The sequence below is a fragment of the Hylobates moloch genome, unplaced genomic scaffold, assembly GCF_009828535.3.
Source record: "Hylobates moloch isolate HMO894 unplaced genomic scaffold, HMol_V3 SCAFFOLD_65, whole genome shotgun sequence".
Classification (NCBI taxonomy): Eukaryota; Metazoa; Chordata; class Mammalia; order Primates; family Hylobatidae; genus Hylobates; species Hylobates moloch.
The window spans coordinates 277,642-305,116 of NW_026652340.1; the positions used below are offsets into that span (position 1 = coordinate 277,642).

The 27,475-nt window shown below is 45.0% G+C and overlaps 1 protein-coding gene across 1 annotated transcript in view; it reads left to right on the plus strand.

Moving 5' to 3' along the window:
* LOC116463797 (regulatory-associated protein of mTOR-like) overlaps window positions 1-27,475 on the plus strand; it is a 193,075-nt gene that overhangs the window by 60,416 nt on the left and 105,184 nt on the right. The window contains exon 2 of the mRNA XM_032147061.2: window positions 17,680-17,782. Within this exon, the coding sequence (XP_032002952.1) occupies window positions 17,680-17,782 (103 nt within the window). The remainder of the gene's footprint in view (window positions 1-17,679; window positions 17,783-27,475) is intronic.

Genomic DNA, 27,475 nt, shown 5'->3' on the forward strand with positions numbered 1-27,475 from the left:
GCTTGGAGCTGCAGTCCTCGTCAGGTACCTGCTTGTTGTACCACCTGCACCACCACCCACATGCTCCCCAATTTTTTAAAGTTAATTAAACCCCATATTGAAGGTAAAAATATGCATACATAATTTTTATTATAATGCTACTTAAACATATAAAACCCAAGGCTAGGCATAAATTCCTTATGGTTAGAGGAATTTTGTGCAGCTGTAAATCCCAAACATACAAATTCAATCCAACTACAAAGGCAGTAAATGAACACCATTAATTTAATGTGCCAAATGATGTAGTTTTGCTGATGGTGTATTGCTAATGTTGGGTTTCTTGATAGAGTGTATTTGTATTTCAGATTTTTGCTTGCTGTCACTTAATTCTTTTGATTTTGAGAGTGATAGACTGTCTTATTTTTCAGTTTACTGAGCAGGGTTCCCCCACTCCTGCCACCCGCCCCTGCCCGACGGCACAGCACGGTGACAGCGACTTTTCGTGTGTCCATCTAGTACTTTGTTCAAATGGCAGCAAATAGGAATATACAATCTCATTTCCCTCCTTTCCTTAGGAGAAAAGTAATATTCTATATGCATTATTCTGCAATTTTCTTTTTTCATATAACCGAGTATTCTCGAGGTCTTCCCTATGAGTGCATGGAAAACTGAGGGAGTTGCCGTCTTTACAGCCGTTGTTTTTTCTAACAACGTATACTCTAATCTCATTAGAGGTTTGTCGCCGCTAATCCAGATTATATCTTCTTTGGCCCTCAAGCAACCCTCTGAAGTAGGTGTCGGTGAGGGTATCAGGAAGAGAAGAAACTGAGATTCAGAAAGGTTAACGGACATGACTGAGGGGATAGATGGAAGTGTGTGGGGACGTGGCCCACCCTAGGTCTGTGTGCCTAGACAAAGGCCGGGTGCATTGCTGCCTTCTCAGGGCCACTGCCGCCTGCTGAGTCCAGCATGCTCGGGGTACTTTCCCCCCTTCTTGGTGATGGTGCACCGAGGCCCACCCGCAGTAGCTGACCGTGTTGGTCTTCAGAGTCTTTTGGTGTTTATTGAGTGCCCTTGTACAGATGAGGGAACAGGTGCTTCTGCGTGTGGTTCAGATGGAACCACTACAGTCTGCAGATAACTGAGCACGAAGCTGAGGGTGGTCAGACGCCTATTGCAAAATTTGCTGCACCTAGTGTGAGAGTCGGGGATGAGCAATGCCTTTTACTGACCTAGGAGGTGTTACAATGACAAGAAGAGGTCAGAGTGGGCAGGAGGCACTAGGCCAGGAGAGGAAAGAGTTGGGAGGAGGAAGTGGCCACGCTGCAGGTACCCTAACAGATCCAGGGAAGCATGGAGAGCACAGTGCGGCCCGTGTGGAGAGGGCATCACTAGCCTGTCTCGGGCTGCAGGGGGTGGGGAGCACATGCGGCCTGCAGACCTTTCCTTAGGTTTGTGCTGGGTGCTCTGCTCTCAGGCCCACAGAATTCTGCACTGTGAGCAGCGCAGGTCAGAAGAGGCATTTGGAAATGACACGCTCTGTCCAGGAACTGTAGTAAACGTTCTAGCTGTTAATATTCCTCCTTCTGGGAGATGGTGGGTTTCACACTGAGTTAAATAGCTTCACGACTGCTAGTGGTTGGAAGCTTCCAGATTAGTAGTTTAAGCCAGAAAACAATGTTGATACGTCTTGAGATGTGTATAAATCATTTGATTTGGCTGGGCAGGGTGGCTCACACCTGTAATCCCAGCATTTTGGGAGGCTGAAGTGGGCAGATTATTTGAAGTCATAGTTCAAGACCAGCCTGGCCGACATGGTGAAACCCCATCTCTACTAAAAATAGAAAAATTAGCCCGGCATGATGGCGCACACCTGTAATTCCGGCTACTCAGGAGGCTGAGGCACGAGAATCGCTTGAACCCAGGAGGTAGAGGTTGCAGTGAGCTGAGATTGCACTGCTGCACCCAGCCTGGGTGACAGAGCGAGATTCTGTCTCAAAAAAAAAAAAAAGATTAAGGTTTTGTGTGTGTGTGTGTGTGTGTGTGTGTGTGTGTGTGTGTGTGTGTGTAAGAGAGCCATTGTAGGCTACATGCATGTGGTAATAGACTTTAAACGGTAAATGGAAAATGGTAGCTTACAACTGACATTTAGCCAATTGAAAAGTGTAGCCCAGGATGTAGATAGCACATTCCCCTGCTGTGCCTGCTGGGTCCTGGAACGAGGCCTTCCAGCAAGCTGGTTCTCACGTCAAGGGCATGTCCTGAGGGTCATGGGGCCTTGGCCATCAGGGAGAGAATAAGGTTTTCTCATTTTTGACTTCAACTAATGGTCATACAGTTGCTTTTCTCTTCATTTATTGGTTTACTGTCCTTTCCTCATCCTCCTCTATCTCCGCGTCCTCCTTTATCTCCAGCTCTTCTCCTCCTCCTCTTTCTCTTCCTCCTTCTCCTTCTCCTTCCCTCCTTGCATTTGTTCAGCTTTACCACGTTCATTATACACTCAGCAAAATGTGAAACCTTTCATTTCCTCTTCCTGGTACATGCAGCAAAAAGCTTGATTATACAACATTGTGATGATATAGACAGAAAACACGTCTGAATTGTGTTCATGGAATATGTAGCATTCCCATGGTTGTCAATTACTGTAGCTCATTACAGTGAGCAAGTGTGTCTTGTTAGTAAGAAGGTTCAGGGAGTTGAGATGATGGGGCCGAGATGCTGCCTGCTGTCTCCATGGTGTGGGCAGGTAATGGTGCAGGGGGCGTTTATGAACTGGTGTGGAGGTGCCTCATAGGGACCCTGTGCTTGAGGAAAGGGCAGAAGGCTGATGGCCTCGTGGCTGTACTCCCAGGTGCTTCTTGCTGGGCGGCTCTCACTGAGCGGGAGTGAGTGGGAAGGGAAACTTCCTGATGTGATCCTTCAGCCGAACCTAGGATGATCTGCACGACAGTAGACCCCGAGGAGCACCCCGTGCCACCCACCAGGAGAAGCCCCGAGGAAGTGATACCCTCCCTGACTTGTTAGAGTGCTTCTCTTGAAGGAAAGAAAACCCAGAAAGTTCTTTGACTTCTGTCGTACTGAAGGTATCATCATCTTAGACACCAATTTAGCATGAAGGGAGGATAATGTGTCAGACACTTGAATATTGTTGCACATCTGCTTTTCCTACTGAATTTTCAAGTGCAGATATATGTGCAGTCTGTTGAATATAATGGGTTTTCGATCTTTTCCTTTCTTGGAAAGTAAAATGCTTTTTATTACCTGGAAACTAATTTCAAGCAATAGATTGCATTTTTCCTAGGAGTCTTGTGGTCAGTTTTGTTTTTCCAGTGAAGAGTGCCTCCAGATCTTTATTTTGAAAATGTTTCACACAGTTGGAAGACCTGAAAGAGTGGTACCATGAACACCTCACACTCACCACTTTGACACAAGGCTTGTTTGCAGTTTGTCGTATTTGCTCTTTCTGTCACACTTTTGTTTTTGAATCATTTGAAAGTAAGTAGCACCCGTTATTATTATTATTATTTGAGATGGAGTCTCACTTTGTCGCCCAGGCTGGAGTGCAGTGATGCGATCTTTTCTCACCGAAACTTCTGCTTCCTGGGTTCAAGTGATTCTCCTGCCTCAGCCTCCTGAGTAGCTGGGATTATAGGCATGCACCACCACACCCAACTAATTTTTTATTTGTACTTCTATTAGACAGGGGGTTTCACCATGTTGGCCAGGCTGGTCTTGAACCCCTGACTTAAAGTGATTTGCCCGACTCTGCTTCCCAAAGTGTTGGGGTTACAGGCGTGAGCCACCATGCCTGGCTAGTGATTTTCTTCCTGAATACTCCTGCACACATCTCATAAGAATTAAAACATCATTCACCCGTTTAACCATAATACCAATATCACTCCTAAGAAAATTGACCATACTTCCACAATATTATCTAAATATTTCGTCTATATTGAAGTTTCTTCAGCTGTTTCAATAACATCTTTTATAGCTTTTTTTAAAAAAACCCAAAATCTACTCATTATGTTTGTTTCTTTAGTGTTTTCTAAATGTAGAACTCGCTCCCCGCCGCCGCCCCGTACATGACACAGACTTCTTGCGGAAGGGTCCTGCTGCTTGTGTTGGAGAATGTCCCGCTTAGGTTTTGCTGAGTGTTTCCTCATGGCGTAGTTTCACTTGTTTTTTCATTCCCTGCATTTCCTGCAAACTGGAAGTTCAATCTAGAGGTTTGATTGTATCCACATTAAGTCTTTTGGGCAAGAACGCTTCATAAGTGTTGTTGATGACTTCACATTGCATTACACCAGGAAGTGATCAGTCTTTAACTTAGAAGATTTGCTCTCACTCTAAAATAGGGTAGTTTTAAAAATAGGCATCTTTTTTAAGGGAAGAGTTCTCACTTTTTCACCCAGGCTAGAGTACAGTGGTATCATCATAGCTCACTGTAACCTCTAACTCTTGGGCTCGAGCAATCTTCCCACCTCACCCTCCCACGTAGCTGGGACTACAGGTGTGCACCACTATGCCTGGCTAATTAAAAAAATTTTTTTTGTAGAGACAGAGTCTTGCTGTGTTGCCCAGGCTGGTCTTGAACTTTTGGGCTCAACAGATCCTCCCACCTAGGCCTCCCAAAGTGCTAGGATTATAGGTGTGAGCCCCTGTTGGGCCTAAAATATGAATCTTAATGTTTACTCTGTCTTCACACATAACTGATTGTCTAGTTACTAAATTCTGTGTTGTAAATCTGGCTTGCTTAGCTTCCAGTGTCGAATTATCTGAAGCCATTCTGATTTGCAGCCTTCGCTTTGTGGCTCATTTGTTCTCTGAAGCCTGTGTCTTATGTACAAAGAAAGGTATAAATACTCTTCTTTGAACTTTTAATTGAAACTGATGTGGAACTCATTTGTCACAACCTGGGCAACACAGCGAGACCTTGTCTCTACAAAAAATACAAAAAAATTAGCTTGGTGTGGTGGCACCCACTTGTGGTCCTAGCTACTTGGGAGGCTGAGGTGGGAGCATCACCTGAGCCCAGGAGGTTGAGGCTGCAGTGAGCCGTGATCACGCCACTGCACTCCAGCCTGGGAGGCAGAACGAGACTTTGTCTCAAAAACAAACAAACAAAACTTTTGTCAAAGATGTAAGGCCATAATGTGGATGGAAATTTTAAGGGGAAAGTAATATATATGAGCGCGTATGTGTAGTTATAAAAAGAACCAAAAGCATCTCAAAGTCCATAGTCCGTCAGCATCAGCCTCTGTTCACAGAGCCAGGGGCCCCCCACTCGGACGCATCTCCTGTAAGATGAAGGCCCCGGTGTGGTGTGTGGCCTTCAGTGATCGTCCTCCTGGAGTCCTGCTGGCTCTGCTTGGAGAACCTGGCCACTTTCCTGCCTCTGCTCCTGGCAGCCTCCATGGCCTGTCACTTCTTGTTTGCCTGTGAATTCTCTCTCCAGACTCGAGTGACACTTTGCCTTGCAAAGCTTTCCCCAGTGCTGTCAGACAGGGTTAGTTCTAAGTCTTTCCTGGGAGATCCGTGGCACTCTGGGCATTTCTGGAGGGAAACTTATGTGTGTCTCTCGTCCCTGGAAGGGACAGGGCACATCTTGTTCATCAGGGCACCGCAGCCCCGGGACCCGGCCTGACTCTGATGCCACAAGCATTTAATGAAGACATTCAAAGTGAACATTAAGAATCTCTGTCTCTTCATACTTCTTTTCTTGTGCTTGTATTTAATATGTAATAACATTGATATATGAACACTTTCAAGAAGAACAAACAGGACACAGGTGCTCTCTATGGTTGAATGAAGCAGTGTTGGACTCGGGCTGGGCCACGTGTTGTGTGGACACAGGTGCTGTCTATGGTTGAATGAAGCGGTGTTGGACTCGGGCTGGGCCACGTGTTGTGTGGACACAGGTGCTGTCTATGGTTGAATGAAGCGGTGTTGAGACTTGGGCTGGGCCGCGTATTCTAGATAAGTGGCTGTGGAGCATGATGAAGCATCCATCGCAGCATCATCTCTGCACCCAGGTGTGGCCGTGCTGAGTGGATTCCTGCCGCAGATCTCGGGAAGAAGGTTGGCTTTCCTCCTGGTGTTGGTGGAAGGCCTCCCCTGAGACACTGCTGCACTCCACTGGGGCCTTTCATTGTCCTCTCCCTTCCTGACAAGGAAATGGCTGGACACTCTCTTCTTGTCAGCAAGGACCCTAGGTGCTGGGGACTCAAAGACAAGCCAGGCCTGAAAGACCCACCCAGAGCCAGGGGAGCCCACCCCCAATACATACTCACCAAGCCACGTGCTGTGGTTGGGGGTCCTGAGGTGTGCTCAGGCCAGCCTGTGGGGACAGCAAAGTGGCCTCCCCAAGAAAGGGGCCTGTCCTCAGTGTTTCAGAGGCCTCACCTTGTCTCATGCTTGAAATATTTCCTGAAGAATGCCATTTTTGAAATTTATTTTCTAAAGAAAAAAATCCAAATATTGAAAGGCTCTGCTTGAATTTTTGTTAACCATTACTATATCAAGAAAAGATTTCTGATTTAGGTGGCTCCTTCGGAATACCTGATTCCTGTGCTGGCTTCTGCGTTGCCTTTGCAGGCATGTGTTTATAGGTGAGGTTTTCTCGTTCAGATGGAGCTCTGTGGTGTTAAATGTGGCCTTCTTTGTTTTGTGTTACATGTTTTTCTCAACTTTATGAGATCAGACCAGATAGAGAATGTTAAAGAAAAAAATATTTCGGGCAATTAGAATTGCAAGAATGTCAAGAAGAAATATGTGTAGTGAATAGCAGGCTGTAGAAACCATCTCACTGCTCAGATCTTAAAATCTGTAGCCGAGAGAGGCTTCGAAGCACCCGGGGAAGACGCGTGTGCCACTCTGCGTTTTGTAAAATTCTCGACCATGGACTTGACTGTAGAGCTCGCTTTGCCGACAGCTGCTTTAGTTGTCGATAGTCCCCAAGGATAGTTGTGTGTGCCATCGCCTTCGTCACCAGGACTTGGAGGAAACGGCAGTGTTGCTCTTTGTTATTTCAAATTGATAATTCCTTCCACCTTTGGCCTTGTCCTGCGGTAATTCCTCATTTAGGATTCCTTTGAATAGTTGGGTCATAGGGAGAGTTCTGACGTTATTTTACTAAGGTGAGGTTTGCTAAGCCATCATTCTTACATAGATGGCAGAAAAAGCCATTCAGAGAAAATATCTGAGTCTGTTCCTGCCAGGTTAAACAGAAAGGGGATTTGCCAAGGATCTCCAGAAGACCTGAGAGCCGGTCCTTGAAGTTATGGTAGGCCTCAAGGGGGCTTCTGTAGCTGCTGAGCAACTGAGACAGTGGAGGAGTCCTAGAAGACCTGCCACCGCCTCCTGAAGAGCCAGGTGCCTCTGCCACACAGCTCACAGGGTGCTCACCTCCCTGTGGAACGGGGGCCTCAAGTCTCAGGATCTTGTAGGTGCATCTGATCATAGGAACCCAGGTCACATGCTGGCCCCTTAGCTGCAGGAGTCAGGACACAGTTCTTTTTTTCCTCACCTTAGTAAGCTAGGACCTGTAGCATAAGAAATTGTCAAGATATACGGAAGGTGTTAAGAAGATTACGGGGAACTACAGATGGCAGATGTCTGCTGTGGTTCCCCATGGGGCATCTTAATGGACGGCTTATTACTAGGTTTTCAGCTGTGCAAGACCTTTGATTTACCCATGTCTTTCATCTCTGATACCCACTTAGCAGCACATGCTGTTACCTATTCTCTTTGAAATTGAAGTTTCTTTCTTCCTTGTCCCATTCCACTCTTGCCACACCTAGCTCAGGCCTTCTTATTTCACCATGACAGCTTCCTGGCTAATTTCCCTTCCTCCATTCTTTTTCTTCCCAAGTAAATGTTAGCCCTTGTCATTAATGTTAGACGTCATCTTCCTGAAAATATCCATTTAGCCAGGTTTATGCCGTGGCAGCTGCAGTGGGGCCCGGAGGCCTTTCTTCCAGGCCTCTGTTATTGGAATCCACCTCCCGCATCTATTTGGAGCTATGGGGCCTTTGGAACGGCTTCATGAGATGCGTTGGCCCAAGCAGAAGGCTGGTACAGAAGCAGAACAAAGCTCTGAGCATTCTGAGAGTTTTCTGTTGAGAAATGCCATGGGCTTATGTCTTCAGCCTGCCTGGGAGCCCTGCATATTTTTACTTGCCTTGGGGTTGATTTGATGAAGCCTGTACCATGGGTAACATATTGCTGGATAATGAAGAGTGGAAGGAAAATTAGCCCTGAATGAATGACTCCGTCCCATGATAATGTGGCTAATTTTAATTTGCATCAGGAATAGTAAAGCTGTGGCCCAGTGTGTTGTCAAATAAATCTCTAAACAGCCTTGAAATCAATCCATTTATTGAAAATTGAAAATCTTTTTTTTTTTTTTTTTGAGACAGAGTCTTACTCTGTTGCCCAGGCTGGAGTGCAGTGGCATGATCTTGGCCCACTGCAACCTCTACCTCCCGGGTTCAAGCGATTCTTCTGCCTCAGTCTCCCAAGTAGCTGGGATTACGGGTGCACACCACCACGCCTGGCTAATTTTTGTATTTTTAGTAGGGATGGGGTTTCACCATATTGGCCGGGCTGGTCTCGAACTCCTGACCTCGTGATCTGCCTGCTTCAGCCTCCCAAAATGCAGGGATTATAGGCATGAGCCACCGCACCCAGCCTGAAATTTGAAAATCTTGTTCCATGAAATAAATTTTAGAAAATTAGCCAGGCATGGTGGCGCATGCCTGTAGTCTCAGCTACTCGGGAGGTTGAGATGGGAGGATGGTTTGAGCCCTATTGAAGCAATAGGCTTCACTTTGTATCTTGAACTGGGAAGGAGTGGAGAAAAAAAAAATTAGAGCCCTTTGCTATACTTATTTTACGAAGACCAATTATTTGTTGATTTTTAAGGACCAGAGTTCCCAGGAGTAAGTGAAACATGACTCGATCTCTAAGTGTGCCCAATACCGCCGGCACCACATTCCTTACACTGGTCCAGCTCGCTCGTTACCTTGGATACTCGCCCAAGCTTCAGCTGACCGTGCAGGTTATTTTCTAGATCTTCAGGGTATAAAAACAGTTGTATAGACATACATGCACAACCATGAAAAAAATTTTTGACTATTGTGGTAAAGTCATTTTTATCCCCACTTCTGCCCCCTCCATGCTTATAGAAATAACATGTTTATGGTAGATGGAAAGTGCATACACAGAAGGGCCAGGTACAAAGAAGAAAAGAAGAATCATCCACGTTCCTCTGCAGAGGTCAGAATCACTCATGACATCTTGTGTTTTCATTCGGTGTGACCTTATCTTTGGAATCACAGTTGTGGGTACGGTTTTGTACCCTCCTCTTTTCAGTTATGTTTGAGCATGTCCTGTGCCATTTAATATTCATTGAGAACATATTTTTTAAACAGCTCTACTGAGATACAATTCACATACCCCAGAGTTCACCCATTTACCAACAGGGTTCACCAATGGTTGCAACCTGAAAGTATGTTTTTGTAAAGGACATACAATATTTTATCATGTAACACTGTTTAATATACACCATTTAATTATGCCCTTCAACGTGGAATTTTAGGCTTCCATAGAATACATTTTATCATATTTAGATTTTATGCTGTTGAATGACTTGGAATTAATTTGTAAGTGTATATATCCTCATATTTTTGCTCTGTGACAAAGTATTTTTATTTTGACTTTAGGTAAGGAGACTGAAGAATTTTTTTCTTTTTTTGTTAATTTCACCCCATAAGGCGTTTCAGGAAGAGGCAAAGAAATGGTTCCTAGTTCCTCACGCAGTCCTTGGTCGGCGGTGGGCTGACTGGCTGCGTGCAGTAGGCCTCAAGGTAGAAGCGGTTCATTTAGAGACCCCCAGGCATAGTTGCATGGCTTCGCAAACCCGCACCAGGGCTGACCATTTGTTTTTGGAGGAACCACTAAAGGATTCAGTATAGAATTCTTTAAGAAGGGAGTTTCTTTAGTTTGCTTAAAATAGTTACAACTTTTTTTTTTTTTTTTTTTTAAGACGGGGTCTTGCTCTGTCACCCATGGTGGAGTGCAGTGGTGTGATCTCGGCTCACTTAACCTCCGCCTCCTGGGTTCAAGCAGTTCCCCCACCTCAGCTTCCCGAGTAGCTGGGACCACAGGTGCCTGCCACCACAGCCGGCTTATTTATTTATTTATTTATTTATTTTTATATTTAGTAGAGAGAGGGTTTCACCACGTTGGCCAGAGTGGTCTCAAACTCCTGACCTCAGGTGATCCGCCCAGCTTGGCCTCCCAAAGTGCTGGGATTACAGGCGTGAGCCACCACGCCTGGCCAAAACAGTTGCAGTTTCTATAATAAACTTTTTTTCCCCCAGAATAAAACTAGCACCTTTAAAGTGAGCTATAACGATTCCTTTTATGAAACTTATTTTGTATGCAGTTCTTATTTTGACTTTCAGAAATCTAAATTTCTCAAGGGTCTGTGATGTTGGAACTAAACTCATACCAAGTCCCTTGTGCAGTTTGCGGGCGCAGGAAGGGGTGAGCCAAGTGAGGACTGCAGCACTCATGTGTGCAAAGGTCACCGTGGGTGAGGCCTCCTCATCCCTGAGGCCGAAATTTTCCTCTTCTCGTTTCCTTTTGATCAGGATGTTCTACAGGGGTGGAGGCAGATTTTAAAAGCAGTGATACACAGACAGAATTTGGCCTAAAAAAAGAGTAGTACTTAAATCTAAATGAGGCCTCTGGCTCAAGGTAACAAGCTGAGCTCATAGATTCAAGCACCTCTCCCCTCATTCCCAATTCCCATTGAAATGAACAAAGGAATATAAAAATAGGGAGTCTTCCAAGCTAACACAGTTGCTGCTGGTGATGATGATCTTGTTTTGGACTGCAGGTTTTGGTTGCAGAAATTCAGTTGGATGTGCTTCCTGCGGGCTCGGTGCTCACTTTGTAGCAGTGCTTGGGATGGAAGTGAGGGGGCAAACTGGCTTTTCCTTCTCTTGAACAACTTGGTTACCCGCCTCCCTTTCCCTGCGAGGTATATCTACTCTCTTTGCTATATGTTCTAGTTTCTGACTTTCTTTATAAATTATGCATTTGTGTAGCTTCGGCTTTGCTCCAAGTTTCTGCGTGATGCTGTGAGTCCTAATGAGTGCTCCCGGGAATTGGGTGGCTCTGCCTTCAGACAAACCAGGGGATAGTGAATGTTGTGACCTGTGTGGCCAGCCCTAGTCTTGCTTTGTGTTTATTTTCCACAACTCTCAGTTGTTGATGTTGGGAGGATAAGTGTGAGCCATGTTCTCAGTGTGGGGGACAGAAGGCAGTGATCAGGCTGCTGAACATGTTTAATTTCTTCATTCTGCACGGTGACTTAGGTGTCATTGCACGTCAGCCTGTGAATTTATACTCAAGCTTGTTTGTGCCACCTGATCACCTGTATCTTTTTAAATATATATGATTTTATCCAATCAATTATGAAGGAAGACTCCAGTAAGGAAATCCCTTGTGATTTGGTTTGAATTCTTTGGGAGGTGACAGGCATTAATAGGTTTTTCACCTGTGAGGTGACATGCTCTGAGCTTACAGGCCTTCGAGTGGAGGTGATCTGGTCTGCAGGCCCTGTGTGCAATTCTGAAACCCAGAAGCTCTGAACGCTGGATTATTTATACAGCTCATTTGGTGGCAACGCTTGGCCTGAGCTGGGGTGAGACTGGACACTCTTGATTGATTCCATGGAGAATGGAAATGTTAACGTGGGTGAGTGCTGGGTGCCGCTCCAAACCCTCCTGGGTGTGTTAACCCTCCTGGGTGTGTTATGTGAGATAGGGCAGAGGGATCACATTATCCTTTCACCAAGCTGAACACTGTGGAATTTCAAAACCAAGCTGGCACCAAAGGAGCATCAAGAACACTGCCCAGGCTGTTACAATAACGTCAGGACCCCACTGCTTGACGGCCCCCAGTCTCTGCCACCTGGAATCCAAAGTGCCATGGAGATCTTTGAGCCGGGGCACAGGACCCTTAGGTGCGTGCTCCAGCCTTTAGGGGGTGCCTCCAGGATGGCTGGGAAGACCAGTCATGAGTCAGAACTCAGAATCGGAAAAATCCTTAGCACCTAAGAGGTCATCTGTCTCCACCACCTCACTTTAAGGATGAGGAAATTGTTCAGGAGGGATTGGAATTCACCGTCATGTCCAAGGCCATGCATTGTTAGTGAGCATTTAAAGTTTTATGGTTTCTCAAAATGATATTCTTTTCAAATTCAAAATTAACCTGTGGGGATATAACGATGTCATCTTAAATTACATTGCATTGGAGGAAAATGTCTTAAAGTCAAAAAACTTATGTAATGTTATGCAGTCTTTGACACATTAAATAGCCCTTACATTTTAAACATTCTGTAACTGTTATTAAAAAACATTAATCAAGAGTTTTTGGAACGAGGTTGCCATAGAAATGAAAATACAATGCCAAAAAGACATTTTAGGTATAGCTAAGAATTTAAAAACTTACTAAATGTGAGGCCAGGTGTGGTGGCTCACACCTATAATCCCAGCACTTTGGGAGGCAGATGCTGGCAGATCACCTGAGGTCAGGAGTTAGAGACCAGCCTGGCCAACATGGCGAAACCCCATCTCTACTAAAAATACAAAAAGTTAGCTGGGCATGCTGGCAGGCGCCTGTAATCCCAGCTACTTGGGAGGCTGAGGCAGGAGAATCGCTAGAACCCAGGAGGCGGAGGTTGCAATGAGCTGAGGTCGTGCCACTGCACTTGATCGTGGTCAACACTTGATCGTGGTCAACAGAGTGAGAGTCTGTCTCAAAAAACAAAACAAAAAACTTACCAAATTTGAAATTAGGCTCACAGTGTTAAAATTTGCAGAGCAGCAAGACGTATTTTTTTGGCTTAAGGATATGTGGTATTTTGCCCAGTTTTGGAGTTAAATTGGTAGCTAGATATTAGAGCAAACACATTGTTCTAGTTCATGTGTCAGTGTATTCTCGAGGTGTTTTTCTTGTTTTCTTTAAAAGTATAATGCAGGATGTAGGGTTAGGTGTGTATTGTATAAACAAGGATGAATGGAATTAATTTATTTCTTGTTTTCGTTCTTGTCTTTGTATAGTGTAGCTAATTTCACACATTGCAGCTGAGGGCCATGCCTTCCTATTGCTGGCCTGTAAAGAAGTCAGAAATGATCTCTAGGTAGGTAGCATTTGGTGAGTCAGGAAGACCACACTTACTACCAGACACAGTGAGGTGAGGCCCCTTAGCCATCCCATGGGACTAAAGGATGATTCTTGGGCTTCTATTAATACTTTTGTATAAGGGACTTAGAGATCTTCAGAGATACTTTTTATAATTAACTAGAACTACTCATTTGACTGAGAATGTTAAATTTTAAAAATTTAATTAGCTGCATTTGTAGAGGTAGAGGAAATATGACTTGTCTAGAACGACAGCCGAGGTAGCAGAAATAGGAATAAGTCAGAGATGTTGGGAATGCCGTATCACCACCCTGTGTCAGCCTCTGCCGCCTCCCCAGCCCCGAGACGCAGAGGAGGAAGCAGACCCAGCAGCCGCAGAGCCTCTTCACCCAGCGAGCTTGCCCTAGTCCTGGCTGCCCCACTTGCTCGCTCCCTGGACTTGCAGCCGCCCCTTACTCCCTGGATGCCTCGCTGGGAGGGGAACGCCACCACCTAGTTCATGGCCCTTTGGTGAAGGATCAAGTAGACTGTGTCTACACTGCATGGCTCAGGGAATAAGCACTAGCACAGGGAGGTCGCCATTGATCAGAAGTGCTGGGACTGAGCCCCAAACCTGGCTGTGAATTTCCGGGGGGCAAGAACAGGGTTGTGTGGGAAGTTACTGAGCATACATCAGCCCAGAAAAACAGCTCTGCCCACCTTTTCCTGGGGCGCACAGAGCATGTGGATAAACGGGGAGAAAGCACTGCCAGACAAGCCCCAGGGCAGCGGCGGTGGCACTTGGCCACGGGAGCAGCGGGTGGGTGTCTCAGATTCGGCCTGTTAATGCTGTTTCTTCCACAGGATTTTGCTAGAGGAGCCTGACATCAGTTTAAGGCATATTCTCTTTGCAGATTAGGGACAAGATAAGCCAGTGGGGAACCAGTTAAGCTGTGGGGAAGCACAAGTTCTATTAGAAGGCTTCCCTTCCCACAGAGGGACCCTGCAGATGACTGTAGGCAAAGCCAGCCTCTTCCTTTAGGAGGCAACTTGGAACTTGCTCTAGGGTTTGAATTAATTCCTCTCCATATTACAGAGCATGAAAGAAACACCCTTGATTTAAAAGTGTTGTGAGGCAGGTGTTAACAGTTGTTCACCATGGCCACAGGAAGACCACAGAAACATTTCCAGGAAATGTCTAATTTTAAGCAGTTTATCCTCAAAGGCTGAGTTTGCTATACAATAATTGGGATTTGGGATTATGGATACTGATCACTCAAATTTTGGAGGATGACTAAATACAGTGACTTTTGTTGTTCCAATTTTTAGTGCTTTCTCCTGATAATAGATGAAGGGGCCATTTGTCTCTTACGCTTCATAATGGAGGCTTCTGTTACATGTCTGTGGAAAGACATTCTTCTCCTAATATATCCACGGAGGCAGAGATGCAGTTCCTTTAGAAAGTGATATCATTGGCTGGGTGGTGGCCCATGCCTATAATCCCAGCACTTTGGGAGGCCCTGGGCTGGTGGATTGCTTGAACTCAGGAGTTGGAGACCACCCTGGGCAACATGACAAACCTCATCTCTACCAAAAATACAAATAAAACTAGCTGAGTGTGGTGGCACACCCTGTGGTCCCAGCTACTCTGGAGGCTGAGGTGGGAGGATCGCTTGAGCCCAGGAGGTGGAGGTTGCAGTGAGCCAAGATTGTGTCGCCACACTCCGGCATGGGTGACAGAGAGAGACCCCACCTCAAAAATGAAACAAAACAAAAAAAGAAAGTGATATAATTAATAAATTTTTTTAACTGTTAAGAGAGGAGGCACTAAAATGCTTCCTTTTTCCTATACAACTTTAAACTGTTTTGAATGGAGTATCTTATCTCGATGTGTTAAAGATTGTACTGAAAATCAGTCGCCAGCATCATTCTGAACAATGAAACATTTATGTCTCATGAAAATCAAGTGCAAAGATCTCCACTGTCATCATTTTGTTATTATTAGTGTTATTTTAGAAGTTCTGGTCAATACACTAAGATCTAAAACTGAAACGAGGAATGATCTTTTGGAAAGAATGAGACAGACTTATTATTCTTAGATAGTATAGTTGTATACTTTCAAAACCTGAAAAGAATCACCAAAAAGCAATTACATTTAACTAAGAATTTAGTAAAAGAACTAACCATTTTTCTTATATATCAGCAATTATCAATAAGAAACTGTTATGGGGAAATACATGTATTTCCCTGAAATACTCATGAAATATCTGGAAATCTTAAAAGTATTTTTATTTGTGATAATTTTATACATTCATATAATCAAATCAGAGTAATTGAGATACCTATCACCTTAAATATTTATCATTTTCTTTTTTCTTTTTTTTTGTTTTTTTGAGATGGAGTCTTGCCCTATTGCCCAGGCTGGAGTACGGTGGTACAGTCTCGGCTCACTGCAAACTCTGTCTCCAGGGTTCAAGTGATTCTCCTGTCTCAGCCTCCCGAGTAGCTAAGATTACAGGTGCACACCATCACGCCTGGGTAATTTTTATATTTTTAGTAGAGACGAGGTTTCACCATGTAGGCCAGGCTGGTCTTGAACTCCTGATGTCAGGTGATCCGCCCGCCTCAGCCTCCCAAAGTGCTGGGATTACAGGGGTGAGCCACCATGCCTGGCCTATCTTTTCTTTGTGCTAGGAACATTCGAATTATTTTCTTTCGGTATTTAAAAAATGATTTATTCATTTATTTATTTTTAGAGATGGGGTCTTGCTGTGTTGCCCAGGCCAGAGTGCAGTGGCTGTTGGCAGGCACAGTCATTTCACACTGTACCCTCAAACTCCTGGGCTCAAGTGATGCTCCTGCCTCAGCCTCCTGAGCAGCTGGGACCACAGGTGTGCACCACCACACACTTATGGCTGCTTGAAATGTACTGTCAATTAAATTAATGTTAACTGTCATCACTCTACTGATCTATGGAACACTAGGTTTTAGGAATAATCCCGATAAGAAATGCACAGGACTTATTCCTGAAGAAAACTATAAAAATGTTACTGAGAACAGTTAAAGAACATTTGAATAAATGGAGAACCACATTATGTTCTGTATAGAAAAATAGAATATTATGAGGATGTTACTTCTTTACGTTAAGTTCAAATTAAACTTCATTGCAATTTTAGTTCAGTGCAATTTTAATAAAAATCCCAATGGGATTAAAAGATTGAAGAACTGATTAATTTGAAAAAAATAAGTGAATATAAATAGCTAAGTAAAATTAAAATTTGAGGGTGAAAAATGACCCAAGTATTATGAAATATAAAGATAAATTAGTTAAATTAATGTAGTACTAGTAGAAGTATTGGTTGATAGGTTAATGGGATGAATTTGATTACCCAGAAATAGAATTTTGTCTCTGTGAGAATTAATACATATATCTGTGCACACCTGTGAGCTTGGGGCAGATTATTTAACAGGGATTGACACAACTGGCTAGTTTTATGAGAAAAAATTAATCCTTATCTTGTATCATATACCAGAATAACATCCAGACGGCTTAAAGGGTCAATGTAAAACAGAAACACTGTACCAAAATACATGCCTTCCCTCATTCAGCAGATAGCACCTAGGCAGGGCCAGGGTTTTGCTCAGATGAGTGGACTTGAGTCTCTGGCCCACTGAGGAGCGTCCACGGGCTGGAGCTCTGCCGGGAGGAAAGGACAGGTGTGATCGCAGCGTTACCCCAGCTGGTTCCACCCCGATGGGGAGTGTGGAAGGTGTATTGAGGGATATCCAGAGAAGGCCTTCCCAAGAAATTGATCTTTAAACTGAGATCTGAGGAGAGAGTCAGAGCCAGCCAGGTGACCCGAGGGAGAGGAACTCCTAGCAGAGGGAACTGTGGATTCGAGGGCGAGAGGTCAGTGTGGCCATGCCGCAGTGTAAGTACGAGGAATGAGTAGTGAGTAGATGGTCCACGGAGAGTGAACAACACGGGCAGTGAATGCACGCTAGGAGAACCAGGCAGCATCACTGATGTGAACAAATGTAAACTAAATCAATACGACAGCTTTTCTCATTAAATGATTGATGATTTTAAATAACAAGAATTTTAGATCTGGTTTAATATCTGGTGGGAGTGTAAATTTGTGTAATTTTTTTTTTTGCAAAGGAATTTGGCAGAATGTATTGAATGCGTTAAAATGTTTATATCTTTTGATCAAATAATTCCATTTCTGGAGATTTATCAAAAGGAAGCCTGAGAATAGCCCTTCCTGCCATGTCCCTCTCACCACCTGCCCCTCCTTGCTGTGAAACCCTGCCTTCAAAGAAGGGCGTTACTCCTGCACTAGGGCTAGGCTAACCAGGTGACAGGTGGAGGACTGGCTGGAGGGCAGGTGGGTGGGGAAGGGGCTCAATGTTCTGGGGGACATTTTAAAAGCTGGAAAAACACATAAATGAGTTCCATATTGAAATATTTGTTTTTTGTTTTTTTTTTTTCTGTTGTGTTTTCAGATGAAGACAGTCAGTGTTGCCTTAGTTTTGTGCCTGAATGTTGGTGTGGACCCTCCTGATGTGGTGAAGACCACGCCCTGTGCGCGCTTGGAATGCTGGATCGGTGAGTACCCCCCTCACCTGCTGCCACAAAGGCCGTCTGGCCGGCTCTGGCCTGGGCAGGGCTCGCCAAGCCTGTGGTCTGGTCCAGGGGCCCATCTCCGGCTGTGCAAATCTGAGGATTTTTTTTCTTTTTGGAGTCACATCACCTATAAGTAATTTCAGATTCATTCACCTGTGATTTGTAGTGGAGAAAGTGTTTCAAGAAAAATTAATAAAATAATGATTATTGGGTTATATAATTTTCTACTTTATTTTTTATTTTTATTTTTTGAGATAGAGTCTTCCTCTGTCACCAGGCTGGAGTGCAGTGGCGTGATCTTGGCTCACTGTAACCTCTGCCTCCTGGGTTCAAGCCATTCTCCTGGCTCAGCCTCCTGAGTAGCTGGGACTACAGGCGCCCACCACCACATCCAGCTAATTGTTGTATTTTTAGTAGAGATGGGGTTTCACCATGTTAGCCAGGATGGTCTCGATCTCCTGACCTCGTGATCCACCCGCCTTGGCCTCACAAAGTGCTGGGATTACAGGCCAATTTTCTACTTTATTACACTCCCGGCCAATTTTCTACTTTAAATTTGTTCTGTCTGGCATACATAGTATCTATGTACACTTAAAAAAAAAATGGAATGACTGATACCTGCATGGAAATGTAGAAAAGGTAAATGGAACCACTTCCAGCAAAGCATCACATAATGGATCATGGCCCATAATAATAATGGCCATCATTTGCTGAATGCTTCTAGTGTGCCAGATACCACTGGAAGCACTTTACAATGCTCGCAACAACCTTGTGTGGTAGGGTTTATTGCTAATCTCCATTTGAGAGCTGAGGAACATGAGACATAGAGATTAGTAATTTGCTCATGGTTGTCCTGTAAGTAGCAGAGCTTGGATTTGAACCTATGCAGTTCAAGTCCAGAGACTTTTTTTTTTTTTAATTGTGGTAAAACATACATAACACAAAATACCATTCTAGGAATTACTATTATTATTATTATTATTATTATTATTATTTTTCATTCTAGGAGTTATTAAGTGTACAATTGAACGAGATGAAATAATTCATAATGTTGTGCAAGCATCCTCACTGTCCATCTCTAGAACCTTTTCACCATCCCAAACGGAAACTCTGTCTCCATTACACAACTCCTCATTCCTGCCTTCCCCCAGCCCCTAGTAACCACCATTCCACTGTCTGTCTCTATGAATTTGTCATTCTAGGGACCTCATACCAGTAGACTGATATTTTCCCCTTTGTTTCTGCCTTCTTTCACTTGGCATAATGCCCCCAAAGTTCATCCATGTTGTAGCATGTATCAGAATTTCATTCTCCTGCCACAGCTTCCCAATAACTGGAATTATAGGCACCTGCCACCACGCTCAGGCAATTTTTGTATTTTTAGTAGAGATGGGATTTCACCATTTTGGCCAGGCTGGTCTCAGACTCCTGACCTTAGGTGATCCACCCACCTTGGCCTCCCAAAGTGCTGGGATTGCAGGCGTGAGACACCATGCTCGGCCAAGATACAATTTATATACAGTAAAGTTCACATTTTTTAGGTGTACATTTCTTTAAGTTTTGACAAATACATACAGTCATGTAACAAATGCCATAATCAATGTATAGAATATTTCTGTCACACCAAGGAAGTTCCCTTGGGTCCCTTTGTAATCGATCCCCTCTCATTTCTCTGGCCTCTGGAAACCATTGATCTGATTTTTTCCTTTTACAGAATGTCATTTAAGTGGCGACATATAGTTTGTAGTTTTTTGTATCTTGCTTCTTTCCTTTAGCAGAATTTATTTGTGATTCATCTGTGTAGCTACGTGTATTAGTAGTTTTTTTCCTTTATTCCATTTTTATGGCTCTCTCACAATTTGTTTATCCATTTACTAGTTGGCAGACATTTGGGTTGTTTCTAGTTTTTGGCAATTATGAATAAAGTTGCTATAAGCACTTGATCTTTGTGTGGACATATTTTCTCTGGGTAAATATTTAGGACTGTGATTATTAGCTCATATGTTAAGCGTATGTTTAAATTTTTTTTTTTTTTTTTTTTTTTGAGACGGAGTTTTGCTCTTGTTGCCCAGGCTGGAGTGCAATGGCACGATCTTGGCTCACCACAACCTCTGCCTCCTGGGTTCAAGCGATTCTCCTGCCTCAGCCTCCCGAGTAGCTGGGATTACAAGCATGCGCCACCACGCCTGGCTAATTTTGTATTTTAACTAGAGACAGGGTTTCTCCGTGTTGGTTAGGCTAGTCTTGAACTCCCGACCTCAGGTGATCCACCCACCTCAGCCTCCCAAAGTGCTGGGATTACAGGCGTGAGCCACTGCGCCTGGCCAAGTGTATGTTTAATTCTTTAAGGAACTGCTGAACTGTTGGTTTTTTAAAGATCTTTAAAAATAATGAATAGATGTCTTTTATATTTACCTTCATATTTATTGTTTTGAGGACCATTCATTTCTTTCCACAGTTCCAGGTTTCTATCTGGTATCATAATCATTCTGCCTGAAGAACTTACTCTAACATATCTTGCAGTGCTGGTCTGTAGGCATTAAATTTTCCTAGATTTCTGTTTGGAAAATTCTTCATTTTGTCTTTGTGGTTGAAAGGTATTTTTTCTGGGTATATAATTTTCTGTTGACTCTTTCAGCACTGTCTTTTAAAACAGTCACCTGTTGTGTTCTGGCTAGCAGTTTCTGAGAAGTCTGCTGTAATTCTTTGTTTCTCTGTATATTCTGTTTCATTTTTCTCTGGCAACCTTCAAGATGTTCCCTTTGTATTCTCAGTAGCTTTATCTATAACCTATTAATTTTTTGTTTGTTTGTTTTGGAATTTATTCTCCCCACCCTTTTTTTTCTTTTAGAGATGGGTGTCTCTCAGTGTTGCCCAGGCTGGGCTATACTTGAGCATCTGGGTCCTGGTGATCCTCTTGCCTCAGCCTCCTGAGTAGCTGGGACTATGGGTGTACAGTACTGCACCTGTGAAATTTATTCTTTTTGGGTTTCTGTGAGCTTCTTGGATGTGTAGTTTGATGTCTTCATTTTTGAGAAGTTCCCATTATCTTTTCAAATATTTATTGTTTGTTTTCTCTCTCTTCTGGGACTCAGCTGTCTATGTATTGCGCTGTTGGACATTGTACCGCAGCTCTTCTGTGTGTCTCTGTCTTCTGGGACTCAGCTCTCTATGTATTGCGCTGTTGAACATTGTACTGCAGCTCTTCTGTGTGTCTCTCTCTGCTGGGACTCAGCTCTTTACGTATTGCGCTGTTGGACATTGTACCGCAGCTCTTCCGTGTGTCTCTCTCTGCTGGGACTCAGCTCTCTACGTATTGTGTTGTTGGACATTGTACTGCAGCTCTTCTGTGTGTCTCTCTCTGCTGGGACTCAGCTCTCTATGTATTGTGCTGTTGGACATTGTACCGCAGCTCTTCCGTGTGTCTCTGTCTTCTGGGACTCAGCTCTCTACGTATTGTGTTGTTGGACATTGTACTGCAGCTCCTCCGTTTGTTCTCTCCCATGTCGCAATGAGCTTTTGTTAGTCTGCTGATAAACCAGTCAAGGAAATTCTTTTTCTCTGATACTGGGTTTTTTATTTCTAGCATTTCCATTGACTATTTTAGTTTCCATCTCTAGTGGAAATGCATATTGCCTGCCTTTCCTTCTAGAGCCTCTGCTATGTTCATCATAGTTACCTTAGAGTCCTTGATCTGTAGTTCAGAAATCAGGGTCAGCCCTGAGTCTGAGTCTCCTAATTCCTTTATCATCTCTTGACTATAATTTGCTTTTCCTTGCTTTTTTTGTGCTTTATAAATTTTAATTGCATGCTGGACATTGTGTGTAGAAGAACAATAGCGAATGAGGTAAGTTGTATAGTCTATAGTTTAGTAAGTAGTTAACTGGGGTTGGAATTTGTTGTTGTAATGGTTATACCCACTGCAACAACACTCTTAGTTCTTAGAGTGATTAGTTGGTGCTTGTATCAGTCAAGATTCTCCAGAGAAACAGGGGCAGTAGATGTGTGCCTGCATGTGTGTGTAAGTTTATGTATGTATGTATGCATGCATGTCTTGTGATCTTGAGGCAGAAATTTCTTCTTTCTCAGGAAAACCTCAGTTTGGCTCTTAAGGCCTTCAACTAATTGGATGAGGCCCCCCATATTACCAAAGAAAATCTCCTTTAAGTTAGCTGATTGTGGATGTCACCACGTGTATAGAGTACTTTCACTGTGGCACCTGGATTTGTGTTTGATTGAATTGCTGAGTGCTACAGCCTGGCCCAGTGGACACATAAAGCTGACCAGCACAGTCCTTGTGCGTTAGGGTGGGTACAGCCACGCCAGGGGGTTTTCCCAGGGCTCCTGCTCCACCCCTAGCCTGAGCTGTGCCTGCCCACGTGCCTCACCGAGTGGTCCCTGACTTTGCCTGTCTCCTGGCACAGGATTTCCATTGCTAGTTACTCAGCACCAGGCTGTGGAGTGGTGGGAGTTCTCTGTGGTCCTGGTCTCTCTTTAGTCTTAGGCAGGCCCTGGGCGTCTGGGCCTTGGGCGTAGTGCGGTTGCAGTGTTTTCACCTGTCCCCCAGTGATGGCAAACGTCTGCCTCGATTCAGTGTGGAATTCTGTGCCCAGGGCGTGTTCTGCTCCTATCCCAGCAGTAGGCTGTTTTGCACCTTCCCTCACCCCATCCTCCATGCTCTTCATCTGTGTCTTGGGACAGTGTGTTCTGTGCCCATGGTGAGCAAGGTAGGTTTTGTCTGTACGTCCTCCCACTCCCTAGATACAGGAGTGTGTGCCTGTTCTTGTGGACTGAGGGTCTCCTGCTTTGCTTCCTAGGCGGGGAGGTCTCTGGGGGCAGGTGGACTTCAAGCCTCTCCACACTCTGTGCTGCCTCTGGCGGGTGCTTCTCATGAAGTGGGGGTGCAGTAGGGGTGCACACAGGGGGGCGTGAGCGCCCCTTGTGCCTGGACCCCCTGTGTTTCCACATGGATATGCGAGCCCACAGTGGGGCTTCGAGGACGCGTTACCATCTTAGCTGGTTTCTTGTGCAGACCTGTGCTCTTCAAAGATGGGCTGTGCATGTGCTCAGGCTCTCTCGGAGAGGATGGGCCTGTGGGATTCAGTTTATTTGTCTGCCCTGCGGTCTCAGCTCCTTTATGAGCTCAAGAAAAGTGATGATGTCGGTGATTATTCAGCTTTCTCGTGTTGATAGGATTGGAGCAACTCTTTCCCCCCCAGATTTCTACATCCTAAGCAAAAGCAGAAGTTCCCTTTATTACTTCAACAAAAATTACAAATTATTCTCAGCCTGAGCAGCATAGTAAGAGACCATGTCTCTACAAAAAATCAGAAAATTAGGGGTGCAGGGTGGCTGATTTTGAGAGGACAGGCACGCCTGTAGTCCCAGCTACTCTGGAGGCGACAGCAGGAGGATCGCTTGAGCTTGGGAGGTTGAGACTGCAATGAGCTATGATTGTGCCAGTGCACTCCAGCCTGGGCAACAGAGTGAGACCCTGTCTCAAAAAAACCCAAACTCATCTAATCTAAATCTCATCTAATCTGAATTGGAAATAAATGTTGTTTTTCCTGCATTATTTGGCTGTCTCACTATGTGAGGGTGTTTTAGGATGACAGTTCCCTCACCCCTTCCAGGCTACTTGTCCCTCACACCCCATGATGGAGCAGCTGTGTTTTGTGGCTGATTTTCTCAGATGCTCTTTTGGCTCACTGCTGGCTCCCGGTGACTGTGCTGGTTGAAATTGACTTCTTATTAGCCACCGTGGACTCTTTCCACTTCATCCGTCCCTCGTCACAGCTGAATGTAATCAGTTGTTTTCTCTTCCTCCACAGTGATGCTTACGTTAGGCTTTTAGAACAAGCCTTCCTCATGCAGATCCCGGTGTGTGCTCCGGGGACGGGACGCGCAGGCCCTTCGGGTTTGTGTAGGTGGTGTCATCTGAGGATCCAGTTGCTCTTCCCCGCCTGAGAAGCCTGAGCTTTTATCAGAGCTCACCGCCCTCTCCCACACAGTCTCTTTGATCAGTATTTACACAACGTTAATGAGAATGGAAAGAAGTCCACGCTTCTTTCTTGGTGTGAAAGATCCAGCAAATGAGATTTCTAAAAATTGTGTTTTAAAAGTTTTCCTGCAGTTTAGGAATATCGTCTACTTTCTAATAATTTCAAGTGAGTTTTGAGTTTAGAAAGGCATGTGCCTTTTCTAAGTTGCAAAAATTTTATTTGGCCTTTATTAAAAAATGGGTAGGTGCCTGGTCCTGGTGATTGTGGTTTTAACAATATGGCATAAGAGAAAAAGAAGCCTAGTGATTTGAATCGGCACATTTGCAGGAGTGTGTAGCAGCCCACATTTTATTTTTTAGTTTATTTACTTTAAAATTTTTATTTTTGTGAGATAGGACCTTACTCTGTTGCCCAGGCTGGAGTGCAGTGGCGTGATCATAGCTCACTGCAGCCTCAAACTCCTGGGCTCAAGCCATCCTCCTCCCTCAGCTTCCTGCGTAGCTGGGACTGTAGACGTGCATCTCCCACGCTTTTAAAATTTTCTGTGGAGACAGGGTCTCACTTTGTTGCTCAGGCTGGTCTCGAACTCCTGGGCTCAAGTGATCCTCCCACCTCAGCCTCTCAAAGTGTTGAAATTACCGGCATGAGCTACCACACTAGGCCCATTTTTTATTTAAAAAAAAAAAAAAGTTCCAAAAGTTGCAAGTATAGTACTAAGCTGTTTCCTTTCTGATTCATTGAGAGAAGGCGGCTGACATGGTGCTTCAGCACCTCTGAATTCCTTAGTCTGTAATTCCTGCCAACCGGGAGTTTCTCTTTCCAGATGACAATACAGTCACCAAAATCAGGGAGCATTCGCGTGGACGTGTGGCTGCCACGTAAGCCTCAGCTGCATGCAGGTTTGCCAGTGTCCCAGGAATGTCCTTTGTAGCACCAGGATCCTGCTCAGCCATGCGCCATTCTAATTTCCTCTCACTCAGTCTGAAGCAGTTCCACAGGCATCCCGTGACCCTCCTGACCCTGGCACTTGAAGGTGGCAGCCTCTTTGTTTTGTAGAATGTCTCTGGTGTCTCCTAATGATTCCATTTAGGTCATGCTTCACTGGCAGGAGCATCACGCAGAGCTGCCTGCTTCACGCGGGCTGCACCAGGTGGTGCGGGGCTGTGATGTATCCATTACTGGTCATGCAGATCTTCTCACCTGATTAAGCTGGCGCCTGCTGGACCTCATGTGAAATTCCCCTTTGTAGTTGATAGGTATTTTCGGGAAGAGGTGCTTTGAGATTGTGCAAATATTCCTTTCCTCGTGACTTTCAGTTTCTTCATTTTGAACTCATGGCCTCCATTTTCATTCAGTGGATTTAGAATCCAGTGTTATCCTTTGGTGCTGAGCATGCCTCCCTCTGGTTGTTGGGAACCCACTGGGCCGGCTTCTTTGGCTTCTGTCTTACTTGCATCATTCGTGGAGCATGTGCTTACTTTGTCTCATCTAGTCTTTTTCCCAGCCTCATTCCTCTTAGTGGAATGTGGTGTTAGAAACTGAGATGTGGGTGCCAGGTGTTCTCTTTGAACTGGTGTGCTATTGCTCCCGGGACCTCTCTTGCTGGACAGAGCAAGGAAATGCATGTGTGTGCATACTATGTATGTGTGCATACTCTGTGTGTGCATATTGTGTGCGTGTGTGCATACTGTGTGTGTGTGTATACTGTGTGTGTGCATACCGTGTGCGTGTGCATACCGTGTGCGTGTGCATACCGTGTGTGTGTGCATACTGTGTGCGTGTGCGTACTGTGTGCGTGTGCGTACTGTGTGTGTGCATACTGTGTGTGTGTGCATACTGTGTGCATACTGTGCATGTGCATACTGTGTATATGCATACTGTGCGTGTGCATACCGTGTGTGTGTGCATACCGTATGTGTGCATACCGTGTGTGTGCATACTTTGTGTGTGCATAGTGTGTGTGTGCATACTGTGTGCATGTGCATACTGTGTGCGTGCATACTGTGTGTGTGCATACTGTGTGTGCATACTGCATGTGCACACTGTGCATGTGCATACGGTGTGTGTGCATACTGTGTGTGTGCATACTGTTTGTGTGCATACTGTGTGTGCATGTGCATACTGTGTGCGTGTGCTTCTCTCTGTACACATTTGTCTCAGCGTTTCTGTACCTCTCTATGTGTACATTCATGCCTCCTATTCCACCTCATGGGGGATTTCCATATTTGTAGCTCCATCTTCTGACAGTGACAACCTTTGTATCCTTTGTCCTTATTGTATTGGCTAATGTGGTGCCTCCTCCTGTGTGAACCCTCTTCTCCTCTCTGCCATTGCTGCTTCTCTCAGACCCCGTTATCCTTTGCCATTTCACCCCTAATGTCTGCCTTTCTCACTGCCCTGGTCCAACACCAGTATGGTCACCTTCCTGCAGCCACACCTCTTCTTCTTCCTGTGCATGGGCTCTGGGCCCAGTCAGACTTGACAGCTCATTCCAGGCCAGTGTGGCTCCCATCATCCTCAGACAGATGCCAGCTTTGCCCAGACCCACCTTGTGGCTTTAGGATTGTTGAAGAAGGGATTTTAGCATTTTCAACAAGTGCTTTAGGTTTCAGGCCTGGCCAGCCGAGGGAAGGATGATACACCAGTAACCAAGACTGGGAGCTGGGCCGGCTGGGCAGATGGTGGGATTCCATTTCGCACATGGTGAGGTGCTTGTAGGAACCTCCAAGTAGAGCCACTATCCAGTGGAAAGTGGATCTGGTGGGAGAAGGAGAAGGGGACTCGTTATAGACTAGAGGACCCAGGGGAGGTCACCACATAGTACGAACTAGACCAGAGGGTGTGGGGCAGAGGCAGGGCCCTGAGGGTGCAGAGAGGGGTGCCGAAGAGGAGGACCAGGGTGGTTCTGGATGAGTGCATGGAGGAGCTTCTGGTCAGCATTGTCAAGCCTGAGAGGTGGGGTCCAGGCTGTAGCAACCTGAAGAGTGAAGGCAGATGAGGTGGTGAAGCTTGTGGGGCAGCTTGGCTAGGAAGGCGAGGAGTGGGGTATAGTGATGGGGCTGGGCTCGGTGATGGGTTTGCTCTGCCTTCCTCAAGATGAGAATGATGGGGGCCATGGAGGAAGCCTTCCTTACAGGGATTGGCGCAATCAAATTACTTACAAACATTTTACCGTTTAGAAGGCAGACCTCAGGATTTTATATTTGGTCTTAGCATTTTGAGGTCTATTACTAGAAATCGAGATTTTTGTGTTAATCAAGACTCCAGCTTTATTCCTCCCAACTGTGCTACGCATTTAACTGTTGTGGGCCTCAGTTTCCTCATCTGTAAAGTGGAGCTAGTGATGCCGTGTACCTCATGGCAGGGTGGGGGAATTAACTGGGAGCAGAGACCTGGTTTGGTGCAGAGACTTGTCCTCACCTCCACCGCCCCAACTCCAGTCCCTACTTCTACCCCAACATCACAACACCTCAAATACCCCGACCCCTACGCTGTGGCGCCTCAAACATCCTGAACCCTGCAACACTGTCTTAGTCTTCTGTTGCTGCTGTAGCAGAATACCCAAGACTGGGTAATTTACAAACAACAGAAATGTATTTCACACAGTTCTGGAGGCTGAGGAGTCTAAGATAAAGGCACTGGCAGGTCTAGTGTCTCTTGAGGGCCCTGTCCA